This window comes from Caretta caretta, chromosome 2, assembly GCF_965140235.1.
Source record: "Caretta caretta isolate rCarCar2 chromosome 2, rCarCar1.hap1, whole genome shotgun sequence".
NCBI lineage: Eukaryota > Metazoa > Chordata > Testudines > Cheloniidae > Caretta > Caretta caretta.
Genome location: NC_134207.1, coordinates 154,280,083 through 154,299,163, shown reverse-complemented (window position 1 = coordinate 154,299,163; position 19,081 = coordinate 154,280,083). Strand labels below are relative to the sequence as shown.

Sequence of the window (19,081 nt, the reverse complement as noted above, 5' to 3'; positions counted from 1 at the left end):
GTACTTGTGGCACCTTAGAGACTAACCAATTTATTTGAGCATGAGCTTTCGTGAGCTACAGCTCACTTCATCGGATGCATACTGTGGAAACTGCAGAAGACATTATATGCACAGAGACCATGAAACAATACCTCCTCCCACCCCACTCTCCTGCTGGTAATAGCTTATCTAAAGTGTTCATCAAGTTGCGCCATTTCCAGCACAAATCCAGGTTTTCTCACCCTCCGCCCCCACACACACAAACTCACTCTCCTGCTGGTAATAGCCCATCCAAAGTGACCACTCTCTTTAAAATGTGTATGATAATCAAGGTGGGCCATTTCCAGCACAAATCCAAGTTTTCTCACCCCCTCAGCCCCCTCCAAAAACCACACACACAAACTCACTCTCCTGCTGGTAATAGCTCATGCAAAGCGACCACTCTCCCTACAGTGTGCATGATAATCAAGGTGGGCCATTTCCAGCACAAATACGGGTTTTCTCACCCCCCCACCCCCATACACACACAAACTCACTTGATAATCAAGGTGGGCCATTTCCAGCACAAATCCAGGTTTTCTCACCCCCCCACCCCCTTTTCCACACACACAAACTGACTCTCCTGCTGGCAATAGCTCATCCAAACTGACCACTCTCCTTACAATGTGCATGATAATCAAGGTGGGCCATTTCCAGCATAAATCCAAGTTTAACCAGAACGTCGGGGGGGGTAGAAAAAAACAAGGGGAAATAGGCTACCTTGCATAATGACTTAGCCACTCCCAGTCTCTATTTAAGCCTAAATTAATAGTATCCAATTTGCAAATGAATTCCAATTCAGCAGTTGCTCGCTGGAGTCTGGATCTGAAGTTTTTTTGTTGTAAGATAGCAACCTTCATGTCTGTGATTGCGTGACCAGAGAGATTGAAGTGTTCTCCGACTGGTTTGTGAATGTTATAATTCTTGACATCTGATTTGTGTCCATTTATTCTTTTACGTAGAGATTGTCCAGTCTGACCAATGTACATGGCAGAGGGGCATTGCTGGCACATGATGGCATATATCACATTGGTGGATGTGCAGGTGAACGAGCCTCTGATAGTGTGGCTGATGTTATTAGGCCCTTTGATGGTGTCCCCCGAATAGATATGTGGGCACAGTTGGCAACGGGCTTTGTTGCAAGGATAGGTTCCTGGGTTAGTGGTTCTGTTGTGAGGTATGTGGTTGTTGGTGAGTATTTGCTTCAGGTTGGGGGGCTGTCTGTAGGCAAGGACTGGCCTGTCTCCCAAGATTTGTGAGAGTGTTGGGTCATCCTTCAGGATAGGTTGTAGATCCTTAATAATGCGTTGGAGGGGTTGTAGTTGGGGGCTGAAGGTGACGGCTAGTGGTGTTCTGTTATTTTCTTTGTTAGGCCTGTCCTGTAGTAGGTGACTTCTGGGAACTCTTCTGGCTCTATCAATCTGTTTCTTCACTTCCGCAGGTGAGTATTGTAGTTGTAAGAATGCTTGATAGCCATTTACAACGCACACTTTGCTTCTCTACAAAAGAAAAAGGACACTAAACTTTCTAAACTACTACATGCTACAAGGGGCCACAGCAATGGTTCCCTCAACCCACCCAGCAATATTGTTAACCTATCCAACTATACTCTCAGACCAGCAGAAGCAGCTGTCTTATCTCGGGGCCTCTCCTTCTGCCCCTCCACCCCCACAAACATGATACAGTTCTGTGGTGACCTAGAATCCTATTTTCGACGTCTCCGACTCAAGGAATATTTCCAAAATACCTCTGAACAACATACTAATCCACAGACTCCTCCCTTCCAACATTACAAAAAGAAGGATTCTAGGTGGACTCCTCCTGAAGGTCGAAACAGCAGACTGGACTTCTACATAGACTGCTTCCACCGACGTGCACGGGCTGAAATTGTGGAAAAGCAGCATCACTTGCCCCATAAGTTTTTCTCAAGTTGCAGTGGGGGAGGTTTAGATTGGATATTAGGAAAAACTTTTTCACTAAGAGGGTGGTGAAACACTGGAATGCATTACCTAGGGAGGTGGTAGAATCTCCTTCCTTAGAGGTTTTTAAGGTCAGGCTTGACAAAGCCCTGGCTGGGATGATTTAACTGGGAATTGGTCCTGCTTCGAGTAGGGGGTTGGACTAGATGACCTTCTGGGGTCCCTTCCAACCCTGATATTCTATGATTCTATGATTCTATAACCTCAGCCGTGCAGAACACAATGCCATCCACAGCCTCAGAAACAACTCTGACATCACAATCAAAAAGGCTGACAAAGGAGGTGCTGTTGTCATCATGAATAGGTCGGAATATGAACAAGAGGCTGCTCGGCAGCTCTCCAACACCACTTTCTACAAGCCATTACCCTATGATCCCACTGAGAGTTACCAAAAGCAACTACAGCATTTGCTCAAGAAACTTCCTGAAAAAGCACAAGATCAAATCCGCACAGACACACCCCTGGAACCCCGACTTGGGATATTCTATCTACTACCCAAAATCCATAAACCTGGAAATCCTGGGCGCCCCATCATCTCAGGCATCATCTCAGGCATTCTCAGGGAAATCCTGGGCGCCCTGACAGCAGGATTGTCTGGCTATGTAGACTCCCTCCTCAGGCCCTACACTACCAGTACTCCCAGCTACCTTCGAGAGACCACTGACTTCCTGAGGAAACTACAATCCATCGGTGATCTTCCTGATAACACCATCTTGGCCACTATGGATGTAGAAGCCCTCTACACCAACATTCCACACAAAGATGGACTACAAGCCGTCAAGAACACTATCCCCGATAATGTCACGGCTGGTGGCTGAACTTTGTGACTTTGTCCTTACCCATAACTATTTTACATTTGGGGACAATGTATACCTTCAGATCAGCGGCACTGCTATGGGTACCCGCATGGCCCCACAGTATGCCAACATTTTTATGGCTGACTTAGAACAACGCTTCCTCAGCTCTCGTCCCCTAACGCCCCTACTCTACTTGCGCTATATTGATGACATCTTCATCATCTGGACCCATGGAAAAGAAGCCCTTGAGGAATTCCACCGTGATTTCAACAATTTCCATCCCACCATCAACCTCAGCCTGGTCCAGTCCACACAAGAGATCCACTTCCTGGACACTACAGTGCTAATAAACAATGGTCACATAAACACCACCCTATACCGGAAACCTACTGACCGCTATTCCTACCTACATGCCTCCAGCTTTCACTCTGACCACACCACACGATCCATCGTCTACAGCCAAGCTCTCTGATACAACCGCATTTGCTCCAACCCCTCAGACAGAGACAAACACCTACAAGATCTCTATCAAGCATTCTGACAACTACAATACCCACCTGCGGAAGTGAAGAAACAGATTGATAGAGCCAGAAGAGTTCCCAGAAGTCACCTACTACAGGACAGGCCTAACAAAGAAAATAACAGAACACCACTAGCCGTCACCTTCAGCCCCCAACTACAACCCCTCCAACGCATTATTAAGGATCTACAACCTATCCTGAAGGATGACCCAACACTCTCACAAATCTTGGGAGACAGGCCAGTCCTTGCCTACAGACAGCCCCCCAACCTGAAGCAAATACTCACCAACAACCACATACCTCACAACAGAACCACTAACCCAGGAACCTATCCTTGCAACAAAGCCCGTTGCCAACTGTGCCCACATATCTATTCGGGGGACACCATCAAAGGGCCTAATAACATCAGCCACGCTATCAGAGGCTCGTTCACCTGCACATCCACCAATGTGATATATGCCATCATGTGCCAGCAATGCCCCTCTGCCATGTACATTGGTCAGACTGGACAATCTCTACGTAAAAGAATAAATGGACACAAATCGGATGTCAAGAATTATAACATTCACAAACCAGTCGGAGAACACTTCAATCTCTCTGGTCACGCAATCACAGACATGAAGGTCGCTATCTTACAACAAAAAAACTTCAGATCCAGACTCCAGCGAGCAACTGCTGAATTGGAATTCATTTGCAAATTGGATACTATTAATTTAGGCTTAAATAGAGACTGGGAGTGGCTAAGTCATTATGCAAGGTAGCCTATTTCCCCTTGTTTTTTTCTACCCCCCCGATGTTCTGGTTAAACTTGGATTTATGCTGGAAATGGCCCACCTTGATTATCATGCACATTGTAAGGAGAGTGGTCAGTTTGGATGAGCTATTGCCAGCAGGAGAGTCAGTTTGTGTGTATGGAAAAGCGGGTGGGGGGGTGAGAAAACCTGGATTTGTGCTGGAAATGGCCCACCTTGATTATCAAGTGAGTTTGTGTGTGTATGGGGGTGGGGGGGTGAGAAAACCCGTATTTGTGCTGGAAATGGCCCACCTTGATTATCATGCACACTGTAGGGAGAGTGGTCGCTTTGCATGAGCTATTACCAGCAGGAGAGTGAGTTTGTGTGTGTGGTTTTTGGAGGGGGCTGAGGGGGTGAGAAAACCTGGATTTGTGCTGGAAATGGCCCACCTTGATTATCATATACATTTTAAAGAGAGTGGTCACTTTGGATGGGCTATTACCAGCAGGAGAGTGAGTTTGTGTGTGTGTGTGGGGGGGGGGGGGGGCGGAGGGTGAGAAAACCTGGATTTGTGCTGGAAATGGCGCAACTTGATGAACACTTTAGATAAGCTATTACCAGCAGGAGAGTGGGGTGGGAGGAGGTATTGTTTCATGGTCTCTGTGCATATAATGTCTTCTGCAGTTTCCACAGTATGCATCCGATGAAGTGAGCTGTAGCTCACGAAAGCTCATGCTCAAATAAATTGGTTAGTCTCTAAGGTGCCACAAGTACTCCTTTTCTTTTTGCGAATACAGACTAACACGTCTGTTACTCTGAAACCTAAGTTAGTGTTGATACACTATTTTGGTAACGTGAAGTATTGTGTAAACTAGTACTTGTCTGGAGAATGGTTAGACATCTCAAAATTCATACTGTTTCCTGACATTTTCTTCACTTACTGCTGCTAGATTTTGCACTAAAGATGCCCAAGAACAGACCTAGTTTTTACTCTGGCCATGTTAGTTGGCTTTGTTCATGCCTTGGTCTAGTGACAGGTTTACAATTCTGCCAGGCTAAATTGGGCATCCTACTTGTTGGCTCTGGACATCTGGACACCTCAATAAGAAGCCAAGTAATCAGAATAAAATGTCTCCAAACAAGCTGGGACTTAATAGACCACAACAATACAGGAAGAGCTTGCAGAAATGTACAAACTTAACACTACATAACACACATTTGTAAAACTTTCTAAACCTGGAAAGTGTACAGAAGAATCCCTACATACTGTATGTTTACATGACTTTAATGTTCATTTGTGTCAGCAATTACAAACGTAAGAGTCAGAAAGTATCCTGCTAAACTTTATTGTGTTACATTTTATTTAAAATGATTATAATTAATAATATAGTTATAATTTTTTTAAATCACTATCACATGGATCAGAGATTTAGAAAATGAATTCCCATCTACAAAAATGGGTTCAAAGGGATAAAGAATTAATTCTACTGGCAAAACTGGCTCGTTAATAATAACTTATAAATAGTCAAGAACATCTCTCATTTGTATATCTCAGAAATCTATTTCTTATCCCCGTCTGTATAGCCTGCTGTCTTCTCTTTGCATCAGTCTGTTGATGATGGTAATGGTTAACACAAGAGAAGAAGATAAATCTGCTTCATTCAGAATACAGTGTGCTCTCACATTAAAAATAGAGGGCCCAATTCTGTTCTGACTTATGCTGGTTCTAAAATAGGGTAACTTCAGTGACTTCATGGGAATGTCTCCTGATTTATACTGGTGTGAGAGGAGGATCAGGCCCATATGTGAAAGAAACGCTGTTCCTTTTGTGTTTACACTGGGCCAAGGAAACCAGTTCAAGTAAATGAGACCTGATGTGGACTATCACCCACCCCTGGAATTAATCTAGCACTAAATCTTTTTTAGAAGTGAGACAAAATGTGATTAAAATATGGTTTAAAAAAATGTTAGCACCTTTCATGCATCTTTGCACCTCCAGGTTACAGCAAGCAAAAAGTACCCTTGCTCTCTTGCACTTTCACTACAAGCTAGTATGGTGTCTTTGGTTTTGTTTTTGTGTCAAAAAGGATGTTTTAATGTGAGTGATAAACAAAAACAAAAAACCCCCGCAAGCACTGTTTTCTGCTGCAGCAGGGGCTTAGTGTTGGAGGCACAGTAGGAAAGGGTTCTTCTGTAAGGTGCAGTGCCCCATTCGCCAGTGCACACTTATTTCCACAGTAACACAATGATAGTTCTCTTTTGCAAGCATAGTTGGGAAATATGAAATAAACCATAAAGGGAGGCCTCCCACATTAGCTGGGTGAGGTGAAGAGGAAAACATGTTTATTGTAACAATAAGAATAATTGACTTCAGTCTACCACATCACATAGCCCAGTTGTCTTGATCCTCCACATCCAAAGAGTCAAAGTTAGATTGTATTAGTTCTTGGAAGGGAAAGAAAACAAAACTCCAGTTTACGTCAGTAGCCTCTAGTGAATATGCTGGAGATGAGTGGGCATGCAGATGAGTGGGATTAAATATCTTGCCCTACTTCAGAATCTGAATGAAAATGGCATAGACCACTAGAAACTGAAACAAAACACCACACGAAAGTCAATTGTCACAAGGGAGAGAGAAATGGAAGAAGAACTGAACCCGAACCCCTATTACACTGATTTACATCTTGTTGCTTCTTGATTCATCGTCAGTAATGGCAGAATCATTGGGCAGCCAGCCTTTTCAGTATCAGCCCATCTCTTGCATTGATTAGGATTCTTCCAGTATGGTGATGAGTGTTGAGAACCCCGCTATAGACAATGAATGGGTCCTGCCATCTTTGTGATAATAGCTGATCTCTGCCGTCTGTCTCAGGCTTGCTCCTAATGGACAGCTATCCTTCCCTTCTTATGATTTATTATTAGTAGTATTTTATTTATTATTATCACTATTTCCTTGTTTGGCCAAGCATCTGAACCACTTTCCTCACCCTGCCCTCTGTACTTTAATCTCTTCTCTGTGCTTTCTTTTCTTAGTTTATGTGGGATCTGGTATCTCTCTGTGACCTTCCGAATAAGGATACTTGGCTTTTAGTTTTACAGGTTTCTATTTTAAAATATTGGTACTGGGATCATTTCTACAGACTGAGAGGGAAAAACATATTCTCATCACATAGGTTCTGCTTTGAGCTAATGGGCGTATCTGATGACACTATTTGGCCATTACTTACCAACTCCCTTAGCTATATAATAGGGATCCCAACTCGTTCAAACCCAATTATAATGATATTTGTTGACACAAAACCTCTTTAAAATGTTCCTGTGCTGGGCTTTCTAGAATGATAGTAGGAAGGTAGTAATGTAGATTAACTGAGACAGTGTGTTGCATTATCTTATGCATCCAAGCTCTCTTAACTTGAGGAGTAATACTCACTTACAAAACGCACCAGCAGCAGATTCATATGGCTATGATGTGGTCATGGTGGCATGTAAGATGGAGTTCCACCTTGAACTGTTCTTTGCAAGTCTTCTTCAGTAAGAGTCTGTATGGGAGGATTTAGATTTCTTAAATCCCTCAAAATTCCATCTTCCAACCTTGTTCATGTCCAGCCCTGTGCTCTAATTCGTTTGATCTCAGTTCTATAAACCTTTTGTAAAAGCATAACTTCTTGTGCACTGCAGACATAAACCCACCACTGCAGTCATCTTGTTCTCAACTAGTGCACGATTGTGACTTGCCAGGATCATCTAAGTGTCTCCTTGTTGTGACAATATCAAACCAATGAATGTTAAGAATACGCCATAACTATTGACACTGAAAACTGTTTAGTTTCCTCTCCTCGGCTGTTTTTATTGGCCATGTTTCTGATCCATATAACGGAGTTGTCATGACTACCACAGGAAATGTTTGTATCTTCGTTGTCACACAGCCAGAGGCCTTTGATGGTGCAGAAATGCCATGATGGAAGACCAATCCCATGTGTGACTTCTCTGGATATAGAACCTCCTGTGGTCAAACAGCTACCCAGGCAGAGAAACTATTCACCCGGTCAGTGTTACTGCCATCAACATTCAGTGTTAGCAGATCATTTTTTTGTTGCTGTTTAGAAGAGGTGTGCATTTGGTTTTACCACCATTGATCTTAAATCCTATAGATTCTGCAGTTTTTTGCAGCTCTTCTAGCATTAGCTGTGGTTGGTCAGTAAAGGTAAAGCAATATTGTCCACATATTTGAGATCCTCTAAAGATGAATCTTTAAATTTCACACCTCCTACTTTGGCCTCAGTCAGTTTTGTCATCAGATAGTCTATTAGAACATTAAATAACCTACGTGAGAGAACGCAACCCTGCATACTCCTGATTCTACTGAAAACCAGTCTGTAATGCAACCGTGACCTCCCACAGCTAAATGTACCCAGGTACAGTTCCTCCATTAGCACACTAAATCCTTGCGCATCCCATACTGGTGTAGCAGTATCTGCAGTACTTGATCCACTGAGTAAAAAGGAGCTGCAAAGTCTATAAATGTGATGTTCGCTTCCTTTCATTGTTCTAGTTGTTTTCAATAATTTTCCAAAGAGAATATATAGCATGGATTAACGGTCAAGTTGTGTGGAAACCACACTGGTTGTCTCTCTTTTTTGGGTTGAGACAATATTTCAGTTGGTTCAGTAATATGATCGTAAACACCTTCCTGACTGGCAGGAGCAATATACCCCTATAATTTGAGCAAGCTGATTGCTCTCCTTTTTTTGAAAAAAGAGATGATGCAATCCCTTTTCCAATGTTATGGAATATAACTCATTTCTTAAATTTTTAAGACAACTTTGTGAAGACAGTGAACAAAATCCAGGCTTCCTCTCTTTAGCAGTTATGGTAAAATATTGTCAAGATCAGATGCTTTATCATCTCATAACTGTTTAACCACAAGTATCATTTCCTCTAATGTCACCAGCCTTTTTTATGGTGGATTCATTTTTGGATTAAGTTGTAGTTTACAGCTTGATGGGGATCTGTTCATTAATTCACAAAAATGATCATGCAAGTGCTTAAGTTGTGCATCAACATCCATTTTTATCCTTAACTTGCAGAACCCAAAAGAATGGACTTCCATTTAGGACAAATACACATTTCTGGTCATGTCTTTCAGAGGCTTTCTCAATGTACTGGGCCATACTATTTCAACATTGATTATGATCATTCCAGAAAGCCCTCTTGATTGCTCATTCAAGACATTTCTTTTCCTCTATTATCCATTTCCTCGTCTCTTCGCTGACTCAGCTCTGACCTGCAGGTGCATCCCTTTGGCATCACACCTTTTTTTTTTTCTCTCTCCCACAATTTGATGTAGTCATCTGTAATCCAACATTGCTTGTTCATTCTCCTTAGTCCCAGTTGTTTTCCAGCAACTTCTGTGATAAAATCCCCAAATAAAGTCCATTCTTCCTCTGCAGAAGACAATTGATCATCTAATATAGAATATTTGTTGGAAATCACTACTGGGTAACTATTAGTGATCATTTCTTCATGACGTTTATGAACATTGAAGCATTTCCATGCAATAGATGTCCTCTCTGGAACTTTTTTAAATGGAACTGTTCGGAGTCGATGATCAGATTCCGGAGCAAGATCAGCACTCCTAAATACACATAGATCCACGGATGATTTTAATCAAGGATTTCAAAATGTGATCCAAAGTTGCATTGTTGCCTGATGGATATCAAAATGTTATGGCACTTCTTTTGCTGAAGCCAGGTAGCCATTAAAAATAGTCTGTGTGTAGAAACACATTCTTATAGATGCACTTCATTATCTGATCTCTCTTCTGGTAAACTGTGTGGTCCCAGTACCAGTTCAAATCCAGTTCGGTCATGGCCAGTTCTCATGTTCATATCTCCTTATGGTGACCATATGAAGTCAGGGTGATGTATCGGATCCAATGTCATCTACCATGGTTAAAAAAAAAAAAAAAGCATCTCAGTATCAGGCCTAGTGTCCTGTGGAGCATATGCAATAATAACTACCACACATCCTACCTTCCAACTGAAAATGGTGGCTATCAGGCGTGGTGATGAAGCGTGCCAGGTCCGTATTGCCAATTGCACCCTCAGGCACAAAACCAGAGCAACACCAGCATGCTCATCATGCATGTAACAATTAAAAGGTCTAACCTCTAAGAGTCACAGCTGTGCCCTTGCTGCTCAAATTCCACCATGGCTCCTGTACACTGCATATATCCACATTCAACCATTCCAATTCTTCCACCGGGAGACTTGTTTTTCCAACAGCTCTTAATGACCAGTTATCCCACAATCCCATCCTCAGGCACTGGCATTGCTGCAGAAGTGGATGTACTTTTTTATTATCAGGCTCTTCCGCCCCATATTTGGTTTATTGAAGGACCATCATCATACGGTCTGACTCCTCTGCACGTAATTGATTTAGACGAATCCTGAAGCTTGGTTCTGTTGTGAGTAGCAGATGGAACTGCCAAAGCTGTTGAAGTAGCCAAAGTTTTATGTCCATTTCTTCCACATGCTGAAGCTAGAGATGTTTTATGGGGATGGCTTGCCAGGCCATCACCCAACCTTCCCGCTTTATTGGGACTTGGGACTGGCACTAAGAACAAGGAATCCAGTAGTGTGACAAACAGCGCCTGCAGCCATATTCTGTGTGCTCTAATCCCACTAGTTCTCACAAAAGTAGCAGAGGTGGGTGGGTTCTGTACCTGTTTGAGCCAAGATGCTGATCATTCAGCAGGTGCCTTTCTTTCTTTGGAAGCAGTACTGAACCAAGGGCCCAACGTGGTCTACTGCAATACAAATCTAAATAGTAAGATTCCAGTCACTCTGTGTGTCATTCTGAAGCTTAAAATATTGGTGAGTCAGTGTGAAGTGATGGAAGCACCACAAGTGTGCTTGAGAGCTCTTTGTGTTCCATCATCACTGGATTTTGCAGTCTGGTAGTGTCCAGTTTTTAAGTTCTCAGTTATTCTGACTTTACGAATTACACGTGTACAGCTACATTTAGGCATGTATCTATGCCCTGCCAAGAATTCTAGATCATTGTGATATCAGTGGTAACTCAACCAATCACCCTCTTAACTCTACATCTAATCTGCATGCAGTAGTTTCATTGGTTATATGAGGGAGACTGCACAGATGGTGGATTACTTGTCCCAAGAACTGCCCCCCCATATGCCCAACAGACACCCGCACAAAACAACACAAATCTCCCAGCACAACACCTATAGACACAAATCACCACAACCACCCACACAACAGCACAACTAGCATACACAATTACTCAAACACACATAGCCCCTCACAGCAGCACACACCATTCACCACACACACAATTCACTACAATTCATAGAATCATAGAATATCAGAGTTGGAAGGGACCTCAGGAGGTCATCTAGTCCAACCCTCTGCTCAGAGCAGGACCAATCCCCAATTTTTGCCTCAGATCCCTAAATGGCCCCCTCAAGGATTGAACTCACAACCCTGGGTTTAGCAGGCCAATGCTCAAACCACTGAGCTATCCTTCCCCCCCCCCAATTCTCACAGCACAATGCAACACACACACAAAATAACCCCAAACACACACAGCACCTCACCACAGCACACACCCCTCATTCACCACCCACACAAATCAACACAAATCTCTCAGTATGACAGTCCCTAACCACAAATCAACAAGCCATGCACACAACACAGCCAGCACACACAATAACCCCCAACACACATAACCCATCACTGCAGCACGCACCCCCATTCACCACTTGCACAAATCCACATAACTCTCCTAGCACAACATAACTCCCGCACAACGCAGCCAGTGTACACAATTGCCCCAAACATCACTCTGAAGCCTAGAGTGTCTGTTGAGTGAGTGTGCAGTGACAGATACAACTGCAAGCATGGTGCGGGGGGGGGGGGGTCTTTTTTTTTCAGGATACCACCAAGTTCAATCATCACCAGGATTAACATTCTGTTACCATCCAGGTTTTAGCTTCTCAGCCATTTTTGGCTTTTTTGTGCACACAACTTTACAAATTACACCTGTGCAACAGCATGGGCTTTCTGCTACTAGTAGTGAATAATAATAATGGGCCTGTTCACCCAACAGTCTCCAATATCACAGTGAAGGTCTTTCATTGCTTCCAATCTCATGATGGTCTCATTTCTTTCTCCCTGACTGACACCACCAGTCCTCTAACTTCACTGCCCCCTTTGCACTCCCACCCTTTGTTTCATACTTATAACTCACTGCCCCACATGTCTCCCACATCTGTCCACCAAACCCTCACTCTCTCTATTCCTTGAAATCTGTCCTTAAAACCTATTTCTTCCCGGGCTCCATCTTTCACTTCCCTGAATCTTTGTTTTATTCTTCTTGTCTCTCTTAGATTGTAGCTCTTTGGGGCAGAAATGGATTTCATAGTGTTTCTAAATGCTGTGTCGTTTACTGTGCTGTATAAATGAGCATCAAATGAATAAAATATAATAAAATAATTTAGTATAGCTTTGCAACGACCCATTAAGCAGTGACTGCATTTCACCCCAGTGATGGCTGCATTTCAGGGGGATGATTTGATGCCTGTGCATACTTCCTTTGTACTTCAATTTCAGTTTGTAAAGTACTTTGGCATCCTTGTGGGATGAGAAGTACTTTTGCAGTGTAAATGACTAATGATATTATTCTTGGAAAAGCAGAGCTGTAGAGCATATAGTGAAATACTAAAATTATTTGTGGCCAAGCAATTGCCTGTGTTCAGGGATGACACAAACCACATTAAATTAATCTGGCATATTTGTCAGATCTCTCTCCATCTGTCCAAAGTATCTGTAGCTGTAAAGTATGTCTGCTAGGTGGGCTCCTTTATGTATGTAATGTTTGATATGTTAAATGCTTTTTGGCACCCACACCCAAATAGCAAATACATAATGGGGCATGTCACTGTGATTATATATGAAAGCAGTGGGTTTACACTGTTGCACTTGATTTGATAAGCAGCTGACATTATGTAGTGTAGCACTTTATGCTTTTAAGTCACTGTTATAATGAAGTAAGGAATAGTAGTGGGACATGGCTAACACTCAAACTTTCCTTTTCTTTCTCCACTTAACATTGTTTCACTACAGGGATTCCTAACTGCCATGCGGCAGGAAACAACACGCTTGAATTTAGCAAAAGGCTGGGCACTCGACAGTGTTATTTTACACAATGACGTAACCAGGATGATGAAAGAAGATATTAGCAGCCCTCCTCCTGCTGACATTGGTGGGGTTTACATATATGGCCTTTTCCTGGACGGAGCAGGTTGGGACCGCAGGAATGCCAAGCTCATGGAGTCTGCACCAAAGGTTAGTGTCAAGTTGTCTGAAACAAAGAGAGTGTGGCACAGTTACAGAATAGTAAATAAAACCTGGTCAGCAGGGTGCCTTAAGGAAACATTCAGTGTGACTGGGACAGTGATTGCACAATATATTGTAGTTGGGATAAAATGCTACCCGGGGGACGTGAGTAGATTGATAGCAGCTCTGTGCCCTGGAATGTGGAAAAGCCGGGCTTGCAGGCAGCCCCTGAGCTTTTGCTCCCCAGAATGGTACCACTCAAACACATAGCACAAGGTGCTGCTCTTGGAAGCCAAAGGTGATTACACAAGAACCTCTCATCTGCACATCTGGAAGAGTTGTTTTGGCATGTGTATGGCTGACCACCCTCATAGCCAGGGGGTGAAAGCTGTGTCCAGGGCTGTCTAGGGAGGAAAGGATAAATATGGGGGGTGGGTTAGAACAATGAAGCACCATTGTGAAGAGGAACTTAGGATCTCATCTGAGATGGGTGTAACTGTAGCAGTTCAAAGGCATACTCTTCTGCTTCAGGGAGCCACAGGTACGTAGCTACATAATAGTAATGCCCACATCCATATCAAATTAAGCTGTGCTCCCATCAAAACTTGTAAGCTAAGTAGGATAGCGTATGATAGAAGCCACTGAAGACCAGACCTTTGCGGTCATTGAAGTCCTTGGCATTTTTTTACACAAGTAGATGTGTTAGCTCTGAGGTCTTGCTCAAGCCTCAGTTTGGTTAAGTTTATCTAAAACCAGTTGCCTCTGCGGTATCAGCAGGGTGCAGTATTCTTCAGTTCCCACTCCAGACTGTTCTGTAGGGTTCCTGTATTCTGTAAAACGTTGCCAGGCTTTACCCCAGAGGTAACTACGTTGCAGTCGTGGGTCAGGAATTCCTGTCTGGGGTTGGTAAAGCACGTACGCCTCCCACTGGATGAGAACTGTGTCTGAGATCTTTGCCATTGTGACAGCCAACTCTAGCGTTCTCTGTTCGTGGTAAGATGTTTCCCACGCGTGTGCCTGTCCTGACTGACGGAAGCAAACGTTTATAAACTTCTGGTCATCAAGCAGTGCATGCTATATAGTTTCTGTGCAGCAAATGCGGTGTATAACTGTGATTAAGCTGACTCGTGGTGTCAGGTATTTAGCTGCTCACAGGCGTAATGTGTAGTGATGGGTAAATCCCGGATAGTCAGATCTGGCTTGGATAAACACCCAGCAGGCACCTGTTTGCTCTTTGGAGCTCCGCTGCTAGCAAAAGAGCGCAGGCAAGTGGGGCTGCTAGTAGCAGCTTCTCCGGTGAAGCTCCACTTCTCCCAGTTAGCAAAGAGGAGGAGGGTGGGGAAAGAATGAGGAAGGCTAATGAAAGGACAGGGAAAGAGACTCTCCCCTAATCTCCCCACTCTCCTCCACTTCTTGGCCCTTTTATAGGTCCCCCTGCCCACTGCCTTTACCTTCCGGGTCCTCCCAACCCCAGCCACCCTGGGGCTTTCACTGGCTTGACGATATTTTTGTGATCGTGCAGGGCTAAGCAGCAGCATGGGGCTTCCACTCCCTGCTGCACCTGCTAGGAGCCCAGCAAAGCAGCTTCCCAGCAGCGCTGCTGTAAGCAAAGAAGCAGCAGAAAAAGTCAGGGGGTGACCCACGCCCCTTGATGTCCCCTGCAGTGCTGTGCCACTGGCAGCTACCTACCGTGCCCTGCTCTGTTACATCCCGAAAGGGGTTGTTAAGTCACTAGTGGGATTCAGCGTCCTTGGAATGGCTCTCTGAGTGGTTTGTTTTTTGTTAATGTTCCCCTTAGGTGCTGTTCACAAGTCTTCCTGTAGTCCATGTGTACGCGATCAGCACCACTGCACCACTGGATCCAAAGAAACAGCCAGGGAGCTTGTACTCCTGTCCTGTGTACAAAAAGCCTCGACGAACGGACCTGACATACATTTTCTCTTTATATTTGAAAACTGTGCAAAATCCTGACCACTGGACTCTAAGGGGTGTTGCGTTGCTCTGTGATTCCAAATAGCACTATGGCTATAAGATCCAACTGGAATACTGGGCCAAGGGCATTCAGGCTTTGGTTTTATTACATAGCAGTGGTATATTTCTATTCATAGAGGTATGGGCATTAGCAAATCTTATTTGTAGAGACAGCTGTATCTCCATGGTGATTTGTATGACCTTTTCACAGCAGGAATCATTAAACATGTTTAACTTGGGAACATCAACCAGGGAACCTTCAAATCTGTAACATGGAAAACAATTATAGATATAAAATCTAGTTGCGCTGAATCTATCCCCATTTGCTGCATAAATTAACTCATTCTACTAAATACTCTATTCCACATTCAAAATATATGCTCATTAAAAATGCCTCTTGCTTGAGACTACTGTTCTAACTACATTTTACAGTGATTCTTTATAGATCTTATCTCCTCTTTATAATACAGTTATGCTGACAGTTATTGGTGATTGCATCCATCACAAACCTCTTTGGAAGTGGGTACAAATACACTCTTCATTTAACATAAATGTCAGGACAAGTTAATCACAAGCCCCCCAAGACAAAAGGGGGGGTGAATCTGCCAAGGAATTAAAGACCATGTGGGCAGAGGGATTTTGCTAGGTAAGGTGAATGTGTGTGCATGTAGAACTAGCAGAATGAGCAAGCCTCAGAGGTAGGAAGGAAGCCAAGCAGTTGGTTGTAAGCACAGGGTGAGCCAGGAGAAACCTAGAGGAAGATTCTGGGTTTGGTGCTGGGTAAAGGGGCTGTAATCAAAGACATGATCCTGTTTTTTTAATTCCTCCTGCATGCCTTGTAAATAAACAAAACTGCATCAAAGAAAATATCAGCTCCCTCATTAATTTCTGCTCCCAAGTAGAACAGCCCTCGGGGCCTGAACTTTGACTGGCCTCTGGAGCCAAAAAGGAGCAAGGGTACAGATTTGTAATTATGCAGCCATGTTTCAGTTCCAAGTGCATCAGCTGCAGCATAATTGAAGAAAGATGGTGCTATATCCAAATGGTTCTCTGGCTATAAGCACTGCTTTAAATGATTGCTTAGACGGTAGCGTAGACTGCCTCCAGGGATAGACACTTGGCTAAGCTGGCAGCTAATGTTTTGGAGAAACAGGACCTCAGACAAATGTGAAAAGATTTGGTCTAACTTTTAGAAACCTTTGATTAATTCTTAGTGACTGGAAACTGAGGTGCAAGGTGTCACTCTCCTTTCCCTTCTCTGCCCCACCCACTTCCTTTCTTCTTTTTCCTTGTGGGTTTTTTTTTAAACTGTTCTCCCCTTATTTTTATAATAGTAAAATAAAATAAAACGTTGATGATGTACCACAAGTTTAAATGTCTGCACACAAAAAGGCCTGTCTAATTGGCACGCAGTTACTTTTGATTTCATTTGTAAAGTGGGTAATTGTGCATACAAAGAGACATACCTCTGTCTGACAGTTACCTCCTTTGTGCATGCAGGCAGAGCGTTCACAGAGAAATGCAAGCTCACCTCACATGAGGCCTTTTTACTTAACAACATCTTAGTTTTGTAGCCTCTTTGTTACTGCTGGTTCCTTGGCCTTATTTCCCATACCTGTATTTTGCATCACTATTTGTGATGAAACTGAAAGAAACAGCAGCCGGCATAGTAGAAGCTCTATCCAGAAATAGCTGCAGAGTTTATTTTTATTAGGCGTGTATGCAGCTTCCAATGTAAAGCAAGGATGGGTGTAGACAGGCTTGGTTTGAAAACAGAAACAAGGCTACCACTGACAGAAAAGCTGTATGGCTTTTTTTTTTTTTTGGCCAGTCCAGGACACTTTCAAAGTAGTAGGCATTACTGTTGGGGCCAGGGTAAGAAGAGCCTATAGAGAAGGCTCTGCCAATGTCTCGCTCTGTGTTTTTGCTTTTTGTGCAGATACCTTCAATTTTTCTGTCCATTTAAATGGTGATCCGGCCAACTGGCCCAGAAACAGGGTTCAACTTTTCACACAGTCAGTTTTATTTTATGTTTAGTAGTTGCAGGACTCTGACTGTTAGGAGGAATAAAATTCACTTCCACAACTAGCACAGAGTGTCAGACTTGTTCCTGGAAAACAGAGAACAAGCTGTACCTTAAGGGTCACATTCTACCCTTGATCTGTGCACAGAACTCTCTGCACAATTCCTGGGAGACGACAGACCTAAATGAGACCACACTGTCAAAAGGCTCATCGCTCCTCCCACTTTGAGTGCAGCTGCTTGCGTCCATTGACTTCCGTGAGAGTTTGGGGTGTGAAAGGGATATAGGATCAGGCTTCAAGAACATTGCTTAGACTCTTTGGGAAACTATGGGAAAGATCAGAGAGGCTGTTAACCAGGATAAGGCTGCTCCACTCTATGGAACTAGAGGCTCCAATCAATTACTGTTTTCTGTATGTGGGGAGTAAATTAACTTTGATGCCCTAATAAGCTGCAGCAGCCAACAAAATAATGTTGAGAATACACTCTGTTAGAATGAAAATGGCACTTTGAAATATTCTGCACAACTCAAGAGCTCACTTGCTATAAAAGCAAATCTTCTAATAAATGTAGTAATTTGACAGAATTTCCATGTAATGGGCCAACTAAAGCTTTTCATCCTAATTCTGTCAACCCTTTTGTTTTATAAAGTTATAGTAAAATTAGAAAATTAAATAGCTTTTTTTTTAAACTCTAGGCCCATTTGTTAGCACATAGTATCTTGCAAACTACTGCAAGTTTCAGAATTTGTACATGGCAGTAAAACAGCTTTATTGGATAGCTTTAAATATGTATTTAAGAAACAGACTGAGTCTCTATTAGGGCTTTTTATTGTAGGATAACATCAACTCACGCAAAATAGAACACGGACTATGTAACATCATAAACAGTCACCATTACCATCTGTGCAATTTAAGATGGCACCAGTGATTTAAAGAAAAATATTACAAAATTACATAGCTTGCAAGCTAAACTTTCAAAAATTTCTTCCATATGTGCTGAGGAATCTTTGGGGTTTTTTTCTTTTTAACAGTTTATTATTACAGTATTGAATATATTTACAATAGATGTTATGCAAACATCGTTCTCGCTTACAGTGCCACATGACGTCATTCATCCCAAACCAGCAACATGAATCCAATTTGAAAGCTTTGCCATGTCATTTACATAGTATATCATTAAGCCCTTAGAACCGGTGTTCCACAGTTGCCATAGCTAATTCCTAATTCAGAACATTCCAATTTTAGGTACCCGGGGCTAAATCACAGGACTGGCAGGCAAAGTATTGGCAATCAAACTGAGTTTGAATGACAGCTTGACCAGTTAGCCATCCTGGGGCAATGTTTGTCAAAATAGAATCTTAGACAGTAAATAAACTCATAGCTGTTGTCAATATTGTACAGATATCAATGCCTCACTCTGAGATCTAATTTTATGTAAGTATTAAGGAGACATCAAGTAAACTTAAACAGAAGAGGCCCATTAAACCCTACTTATTCTGCCAGTACAATGGCTATGTTTACTAACATACCTCATTTCAGGGCATGGATTTCTGCCTCTTTAGTGCTACAAACACACTGTGTTTCATACTCTTAAAGACAGTGTCTGGCTTGCACTCTCTCTGGCTGTGACTGGTCGATAGTGATGATGAAAAGGAAACAAAGACCTGGATATGGATTGGCC

The 19,081-nt window shown here is 42.9% G+C and overlaps 1 protein-coding gene across 2 annotated transcripts in view; it reads left to right on the top strand.

Annotated features, from left to right (window-relative positions):
- The window catches only part of LOC125631940 (dynein axonemal heavy chain 5), a 286,700-nt gene extending 270,905 nt beyond the window's left edge, over window positions 1-15,795 (top strand). Inside the window, exons 76-77 of one of the 2 annotated variants that reach the window (XM_048839434.2) lie at window positions 13,193-13,414; window positions 15,204-15,795. In XM_048839434.2, coding sequence (XP_048695391.2) covers window positions 13,193-13,414; window positions 15,204-15,422 — 441 coding nt within the window. In that variant the 3' untranslated portion in view covers window positions 15,423-15,795. Of the gene's footprint in view, window positions 1-13,192; window positions 13,415-15,203 lie in introns of those variants that run through there. The other variant, XM_075125496.1, reaches the window with a different exon arrangement.
- Window positions 15,796-19,081: the final 3,286 nt, after the last annotated feature.